Source organism: Typopeltis vanoorti, chromosome 4, assembly GCF_054136105.1.
Source record: "Typopeltis vanoorti isolate ZY-2024b chromosome 4, IOZ_Tvanoo_1.0, whole genome shotgun sequence".
NCBI lineage: Eukaryota > Metazoa > Arthropoda > Arachnida > Uropygi > Thelyphonidae > Typopeltis > Typopeltis vanoorti.
In genome coordinates, this window is record NC_143552.1 from 24,666,360 (window position 1) to 24,675,651 (window position 9,292).

The 9,292-nt window shown below is 36.3% G+C and overlaps 1 protein-coding gene across 1 annotated transcript; it reads right to left on the bottom strand.

The window, feature by feature from the left end:
* Positions 1 to 2,976: 2,976 nt before the first annotated feature.
* On the bottom strand, positions 2,977 to 3,960 carry LOC150107167 (zinc finger BED domain-containing protein 5-like). The gene is made up of 2 exons (XM_090391646.1): positions 3,369 to 3,960; positions 2,977 to 3,245 (listed from the first exon to the last, which is right to left on the bottom strand). The coding sequence occupies exons 1-2, from the start codon at positions 3,958 to 3,960 to the stop codon at positions 2,977 to 2,979; spliced, it is 861 nt and encodes a 286-aa protein (XP_090247772.1).
* Between the last annotated feature and the right edge of the window lie 5,332 nt (positions 3,961 to 9,292).

Sequence of the window (9,292 nt, forward strand, 5' to 3'; positions counted from 1 at the left end):
AGAGCCATTTCTTCCCCCCCCCCTAGTTTTCTCAGAAGAACCTTCAAATTTAATTTATTTCCCTACCTCCCAAGCCATGTCATTCCTTTCTTTTCTACACAGAGATTAACTTCCTATTTGAGCATCGACCTTTCTCACGCGGTGTTCCGCAGTCCTGCCTGAGTCTCCCCATTTCTCTGTTTTTCTTGCACACTTGTTCTCACATTCTCTACTCTCATGCTATTTACTTTCTTCCTTCATAAGCACCACTTCAATCTCTCCTTCATAACTTTTCAGCTCTTTTACATCGCTTCTTACTTGCTCAGATTCATTCTCTGCACTCATTGCTCTACCTTCCAGCAGCAGTCTCTCCAAATGACTTACACTAAAAACCATTCAAATGCAGTCTGTCACTCTTATATAGTTCAAGTCCTTCTTCAACTTCATTCTACACATTATCCAATTGCATTCCGTTCTCTTCACAGATTTCCGTTAACATGTCATACATAATCCTTGCTCTTTACCTAATTTCACCATTGTCGTACCTGGATAACACACTGACTTCTTTTCCTGTACAATATTATCTTCTATCCTTCTCAATAACATAAGATTAGGTATCAGGAGGTTATCCAATCTTATGTTTTTCTTGTTCCCAGTCAATATATTTGTGTCTACTACCACTACTAACTCTTTTGCTCACTTACTCCTTATATCCAACGCTTCAATGATGCTATTCGTGTTACCTCTAGAAAAACAAACCTTGTGTATCCTCTCGTTTTCCACACCTCTAATAATCGAATTATCATACCACCCCACTCCCGTGTATTTCGTTATCTCTTCCATAAAACATCATTCATTTTCGTCTTCTTCAATCTTCCGTATATATATCTGTAACACACTCTTCATTTCACTCATTATCCGCACCATTTTCACCAACTCAACTTTCGAATCTTGCATCATTGTTTTGCTATCATTAACACTTACTATTTTATCACCAGCCACATTCGCTTAGTCTCGTCAATCCCTCTCTCCAACTTACTGTTAAATGCACTATTTTTTCAATTTTAGCTATATTCGTAATGCTTTTGTCATTCTTACTACAATGGATTGTTTCGTTCAGCAGTTCTGTCGTTCGCTTTTTCAAAACTTTATTACTACTCTTTCGATGCTCATTTACAGTGTCTCTCTTTGTTATCAAACGTACACTAATCCTTTGCGTTGCATTCTAGCTACCATCACAATCAGTTACCGATAAGTAGCCGCCCATCATGTTCGCATTCAAATCACCCTTCACACACTCCCTCCTTCCCTCAGCCTTAAAAATCCATAATTTATCGTAATCTGACGAATACTTATAGCACACCTCACATTTTACGAAATGACGTAAATCAAAATTTGTCACTTGAAAAGATAAAGCAGCTGCCATCTTTCCTTCGTTGGTTACTATACTCGGCTCTAAGTTTAAATAAATAAATAAATAATAAACTAACGCCCTTTATTTCCTAATAGGGAGTATGCGAGGCCTTTTAACTCTATCTAGGTTTTTTGAGACTGACGGCATTTCAATCTCAACTGGTCGCCAATCAGAGATAGATAGCCCATGACTAACACTAATTATAAGCGACAACCAATGAAGAGACCGGCAAAGAAGTGCTGCCATCTCTTGGTACCTAACCGCAACAGGATATTTTACTGTCTGAAATAATGTAGGTTCTACGGTCGATTTTGTTGAGTGTATCGGACATAAAACCCGAGTTTCTGGAGAAAAAAAAAAAAAACCTCACTTGCCGTGCCGGAGATCGACTAACTCGGGAACGGTCAAAGAAAGGATTAGAAAAAAGTTCCTCTAGTCGGCGAGTAGTTCTAAGTTTATCGATTTTATAAACAAACTTAAAGAGGCCCAGACACTGCGAGCGTGTAACATTTACCGTAGCTCATACCAATAAATACACAATTAATTAGTGAAAAAAACTTATCTGAACCGGGAGCCTTCTGAACTTCAGAAAGTAGTAAACTTCAGTTATTGAGTACTTTTTTCCCCCCCCGCCATGGTCTATTTATAGTTTTGAAATGTATCTGAAGTATGTCAATATAGGAAAAACGGGCATTTTTAATATTTTTAGCATCCACATTTATGCAGCCATGTGTTTGATCACTTTCTTTTAAATTCTTTAATTTTTTAAATATTTAATCCAAGGTTTTGCCTGTACTTCGTTTTAACAGGAAGCTGCTCTATGCCTCACTAATTTATCACTCGTTATTAGATAAAAATTATATTATATTAATCGAAATCGAACAATGACTATTAATAAAATCATCTTCAAGAAAGTTCTATTAAGACAAAAGCAACTATATTTAATGAAGAATATTTTTAATTATATTGTACTATATACACCAGGGATTCCCAACCTTTTTATTCCAAGAGCACATTCTAAAATACCGATAGGGCGACAGGCGCCATCTATTTTTTCAAGCACATTTTTTAAAATTCTTTTGTTAAATGAATACATACAAAGTTTACATTATAATCAAATGTTTTATTACTTAAAAGTTTACATTATATAAAAATTTAAATATAAATATCTAAGTTAGTGTGATCTTTGGCATTGCATTTCATTGGCCAGTGCTTCATAATTAGGAGAATATCATGATATTCCAGTTCTTAAACAATCATCAAGATGCTCATCAGTGACTCGTGATCTATATTTTGATTTTATGATATTCATGGTTGAAAACAATGATTCGCAAAGGTATGCGGATCCGAAAAACTATTTTTATCTTGTACGCTGCTCTTTTTAAGAATGGAAACTTTTTTTTTTTATTCACTAGATTCCAGAAGTTTTCATCTGTTATATGGGATTTTAGCGTAATGTCATTCTGAAGATCCAAAATTTCTAGCTCCAGTTCTTCGGCATTTACTTGAATAAGCTTTGCAATGCATGTAGCTATTTCCATTATATTTACTTGGCAAGTAAAAGGACTGATAAAAAAAGGAGATCATGGCTCGATGATAGTAAATTCCTGAAATCTCTTTTCAAACTGTTCTTTAAGCACTTGAAAATGATTTACAAATGGTGACAAGTTAAATTCACTATCGCGCACCATTTTTTTCATATTTAGGAAATGAACGAGAGTTCCCATCTGCAGATGTGATATCCAGAAATCCAATTTTGCTTTAAATGAGTTTACAGAGCCTATCATTTTAACGATATGTCTATCTTTACCTTGCAACTCCAAATTTAAAGAATTCAATTTTTCCATGATGTCTGTGAGAAAACATAAATCCAACAGCCAGCAAAAGTCATTTAGTTCATCAAAAGTTTCATTTTTGACGTGAAGATATTTTTTTATTTTTTCAATTAAGCTTAGAAATCTTGTAAGGACGTTACCTTTACTGAGCCAACGTACTTCAGTATGCAGGATAAAATCACGTTCTTTATCTTCAATGTCTTGCAATGGAGCCTTGAAAAGTCGGTGCTGCAAAGGGGATGCTCGAATGGAGTTGGTTATTTTTGTAACAATTTTCATAACATTTCCAAAGGGCAGTATTTTACTGCACAAAGCTGCCTGGTGGATAATACAGTGGTAGGACATAAAGTTTGGAAATGAATGATCTTTCTTGCAGAGTACAATAAATCCATTGATATTGCCAACCATTGCTGGTGTCCCATCAGTAGTTATCGCCGACAGCTTGTGCAAAGGCATATCTATCGACTTGACATATATTCTGAATGTTGTTCGTCCTTTCATGAGTAATATTTTCAGTAGATCTTCTTTTGCAGTGAAGTTACTAAATACCATTCTCACCATAATTGCTAACTGTGTTGTGTCTGATACATCTGTTGACTCGTCAAATTGTAAAGAGAACCAGTTACATATTTCCAAGTCACTTTTTAACTGAGTTTGTATGTCCATTGAAATTACATGTATTCTTCTTGTGACGGTATTATTTGACAAATGTAAATCTTGTATTGCTGACATAATCTCGCATTTGTTAGAAAATCCTTCAAAAAACAACCAGCACCAGTCAAAAATGCTTCTTTTAACAACTCGCCGTCTAGGAACAGTTTTTTCTTCTTTGCGAGCATGTGAGAAATTTTTAAAGAAACAATGGTGGCATTTTTAGATGTTACCACATGTCTCGTGAAAATCGACTTTTGGACAGACAGGTTCGATTTTAGTTGATTTATTTTTTTCGTTCTTACAGGGTGTCCCAAAATTCACGCAAGATTTAAATTTAGCGGCATTTGTGCGGAAAAGTGTTGCCAACGAGAAAAAAAAAAGACAGCGTGAGAGCTGACAGTTCAAGGTTATTAAAAATGACCACACACAGCGAAGAGAGTTCGTTGAATGGATTATGGAATAATAATAAGTGGATGCTTATTTTTCGAACAAAATCATCTTCAGCGATGAGGCTCATTTTCATCTTGATGGCTTCGTTAATCGGCAAACTTGTCGCATTTGGGGTTCAGAAAATTCACGAGTGATTGTTGAGAAACAAATGCATCCACAACCTGTCACTGTTTGGTGCGGATTTTGAGCTGGAGGCATCATCGGTCCATTCTTCTTCGAAAATGCAGCTGGTAAGGCAATAACAGTTAATGGTGCTCGCTATCGCGACATGATAATCCAGTTTTGTGTGCCTAAATTGCAAGATATGGATGTGGACGACATTTGGTTTCAACAAAAGGTGCCACATGTCATACAGCCCGAGAAACAATTCAATTACTGCCTGAGTCATTTCCTGGTCGTGTAATTTCCCGTTCTGGTGATCAGAATTGGCCTCCCAGATCATGTGACTTAACGCCGTTGGACTTTTTTCTTTGGGGTTTTTTGAAATCTAAGGTTTATGCCAGCAAGCCCACGACCACCCGCGCCTTGAAGGAGGAAATTGAGCTCTGTATCAACGAAATTCAGCCACATTTATGCAAAACGGTCATGGAAAATTTCGACAAAAGAGTGCATATGTGCCAGCGAAGCCGTGGAGGCCATTTACCCAATATGCTATTCCATGCATAACCCTATACTGTATACTTTATGAATCAATAAGAAATTACAATTTTTAATTAAAAACCTGTGTTTTCTATCAAAATTACTTCTTGCGTGAATTTTGGGACACCCTGTATTTCAGATTTAACTGGATAATTCATATTAAAAGTGGCCTACATTGTTTAGAAGTGTCGTTCAATTATTTTATGTTTTTTCGGAATTGCAACGCTACTGTTGCACAACAAACAAACACAATTATCTTTAAAACTAACGAAACAATATGTTTCCTCCCAGTCAGTGTTAAAATTATAGGTTCGTTGTATTTTACTTGATTCACTCATTTTAGGATTAAAAATCAAAATATTTCAAAAATTTAAGTAGAAGACACTGTTAAAATTATGCGCATATAACTAGCAACAGATAATGAACAACTTCAAATGCGTGTCTACTTTACGTTGTATGCGTTTAATATTCGTCGCATGCGTCATATAGCATGCCATGAATTGTTGCGTGATGTGCACGTGATTATTTCAAACTATACGTCACACGGTTGAACAGCGGCGGGCACACACAAATTGGTCGACGGGCGCCATGGTGCCCGCGGGCATAGGGTTGGTAACCCCTGATATACACTTTCTGAGGTGAAGTTCTTAGGAAAAACAATGCATGAGCATTTCGTTTTTTACTTTTTCTTTTTAAATTGAAAGGAAAACAGAGCTTTCCTTTCGATTAATATTAGCACTTTATACGAAATACGGGAAGCAGTTCCTGCATTTTGTGTGTTTGTCAAACTCAAGAAAGTGACGAACCTATCACATTTAGTATACTCTATGAGAACTAACGAATTAACGGTGATATAATTTCAGGTTCCTGCTCGAATGGTTTCAGGCCAAAGGATACTTTTTTTAAGCTACATGAAGTTTCCACAAGCATGCTGGTTGCGGGCTCACGTTAGTCGATAAAATTGTCTACTATCAAAGGACATTCGCAAAACATTCATACTCAGTTTGTTGGTTGATACTATCAGATCGTTCAAACAGACCTGGCCAGTTGTCGTTTTGCAAGATTAAAAAAAAAATAAAACAGTTTTGGGAAACATAAATAACTGAGGAAATAAATAATTATTTCCTCAGTTATTTATTCCGAATTTTTATTTCAAAGGGAGTAGGAGATGCCGTTCAGTTTTAATTGACTTTTTTTTTCCTTTTTTTTTTTTTTTTGAGTCAACTGACTCAAAATAACTATCAATAATTTTAATTGAAAATCATCTTATGGTGACCTGTCGCCAATTGGGGGTCTAACACTATATCTTATTGTCTTGTTGACTGGAGAAAATCGACTGTAGAACCAACAGTAGACAATAATATGTAGTTGCAGGATTTAAAACTCGCGTTTACTGGAGAAAAAAACAAACCCTACTTCCCATTGGTAGAGATCGCCCAACTAGGGAACCAGTGGAAGAAAATTTCTCCAAAACGTTCTTTTTCGCTATTAGAATCAAATTTAAAATGGTCTTTTCTCGAGTGGCCTAGTGCGACCGATGTAACGCCATTTCCACAGAGCTAGAAAGCCTCAAGTTTTGAGAAGAGAGAATGAAATGATGATTTGTGATGTCCTGTTAGCTCGATAAAGAAATGCTTACTGATAATTTTTTATGCTCAATAAGCATTTATCTAGGCGTAGGTTTATAAGAAAGTTTATAAGGCGCAGTTCATAAGAAAGGTTCTGATAATTGGACAACATGTTTATTAAGATAAATAACAATAAAAAAAAAACCGACAAGTTTCGTAAGTCGTTTGACTTACATATTCAGCGGTCAAAAGTAATAAAAAGTTTAAAAAAAAAAAGTTCACAAGAAATGAGAAATTACTCAAATATAGTCCATTCTATGATATTATGGCCGTCTAACTGTTCATTAAATTAAATATCCGAATGTAGATTCAGTGCAATGCTAAGTTTGAATAATGCTGGATGCTGTCACGTTCTGCAGTTCAAGTTCACATTGTCTGAGGTCTGACTTGGGTATATTTTTTTTTATCAATCATGACCAAACTTGGTGTAGAATTAGGCCCTGGGTTTTGCTGCATTGCGTTGAAATTCTAAGCATATATGCAGCTTCTTTAAATTTCCTTATGTAACAAGTTATTTCAATGTACGGCATGTTTGTTTTTTCCCAGAGTACATTATGGCCGGTGGAAGTTGTATGGTATGCTAGGCTTGATTTGCGTTCTCTTCTTTTTTGCACGTCTTTTTAATGTTCGTTCATGCGGATTTTCCCTGATCTTCCCGTCTGGCCAACATAGCAGATGGCACAGGAACAATGACTTTTATAAACACCTGGTTTTATTAAAGGATGATGTGAAGGTTTTGGGGAATGTAGAAATCGTGAAATTTTTTACAGAGCTAGAAAAGCAACTTTGATGTTATGTTTGTTTAGTAATCTGGCCATTTTGTCTGTAACATTCTTGATGTATGGAAGCGTTCTTAAAATCTTGCTTTTGTGAGATGCTTGTAGTGTGTTGAGGAATTTTTTTTGATAGTTTTAGGTTCATAACTATTTTTGTTTTTGAGGATCTGTGTTAAATATAGAAATTCTTCATTTCTCTGTTTTTCTGTGCTGGAAATATTGTAACCTCTGTTTCTCAAGGTTTTAATTAAACCTATTTTTTGCGAGGGGTGGCAGTGTGAGGCCGCATTAAGAAATCTTCCTGTGTTGGTGGGTTTTCTATAGATGGAGTAGGATAATTTATTATCTCTTTCATTGACTTTCATAGGATATCAAGAAAGGGGAGTTTTTTATTTGCTGTTTTAAGGATACTTGTGGCATAAGACTGAATGATAAATGCACGTAAACACAAGAAAGATATTTAATTAACCAAATATTTCGGACTGGAAATAGCAGACCATCTTCAGTGTTAGTACAAGAACAGTTTTAAAAAATACAAGCTAGAATACTAACAATAGATCGTTAAAAATAGACGCCGCGTGATGTTATATCACTAAGTGTTAAGTATAAAACGGAACATTTTGAAGTAGAGACATGATTGGAAAAAAAAAATAATAATGAGTAATCTTGATTAGACTTTCCCAGATTTTTGATATAGATATACAGTGATTACGATTCAGGTTGGGACGATGGAGTAAGGCCTCCACGCTTTCCTTGAACAAACATTCGAACCTATAACGGGATCTATGTAAGAGGCGAGTCCAGGGCCAAAAGATGCTATGGTCAGTTTCAATCCCGTGTTGAGCCAATCCAGACTTTTCAGGTTTGTTGTGAAGAATGGAGGATTGATATTCTTGGATTCTTTTTTCAAGAGGACGTCCAGTCTGTCCAAAATAGGAAAGATCACAGTTGCAAGGAATTTGATAAACTCCAGGAAGAGATAAAGTTGAGCGTTTGTCTTTAGGAGAAGGAAAATGAGAAGACAATTTGTTAATAGGTGAACACGTAGTTGTTAAATCATATTTCTTTAAAATTCTTGCGATAGGTTCTGAAATACCGGAGATATAAGGAATAGGCACTCGACGTATTGAAACGGTTTTGTGGAGGACTATAAGAAATGAGATGTTGAGTACTTTTTTTTAGAAAAGCCATTGAGTTTCATGTGTTGTTGGACAGCAGAAAGTTCTTTCTGTAGATAATCAAAAGTAGAACAATTAGTTTTGGCTCTTCTGATGATTTTTTTATGTTCTTCTTGTTCCAAAATAAATTTTATGTTGCTGCCATCAAGTCCCTGTATGAATGCCCAGAGTTTTGTGCCAGGGTAAACAGCACAAAGTTCGAACCTTTCACAGTCGCCGTTGGCCTCCGCCAAGGGTGTGTTCTGTTACCCCTCCTTTTCATAATATTTATGGACTGGATTGATAGGCACAGCCGAGGCAGTGAGTGTGTCAGAATTGGAAGATGTAGCATTGGACGTCTGCTTTTTGCAGATGACCTAGTTCTGCTTAGCTCTTCCACAGATGACCTCCATGGGCCCTGGATAGGTTTGTAGCTGTTTGTGCAGACGCCAGAATGAAGACAGTGTGGCCAAAACTGAAACATTTGTGGTCTCAAGACAACCATCCCAGTGCACTCTAAATGTAAGTGGAGTCCCAATGAGGCAGGTGGAGAAGTTTAAATACCTTGGGTCCATATTCACGAATGATGGAAAATGGGACGTAGAGCTTGATACTCGAATTGGCTTAGCAAGCTCAATATTGCAGGAGCTTGACCGTTCGGTAGTATTGAAGCGAGAGTTAAGCCAGAAGGCAAAGCTAGCTGTCTTCAATACAGTCTATGTCCCCATCCTCACATATGGTGATGAGAGTTGGGTAATGA

What these genes read in the sequence shown, in the direction of transcription:
- LOC150107167 (XM_090391646.1), bottom strand. Translation starts at nt 3,960, where the DNA reads ATGTCAGCAATACAAGATTTACATTTGTCAAATAATACCGTCACAAGA. An exon ending in AGTACGTTGGCTCAGTAAAG is followed by an intron (nt 3,246 to 3,368) that starts GTAACGTCCTTA and finishes GTTTTCTCACAG; the next exon opens with ACATCATGGAAAAATTGAAT.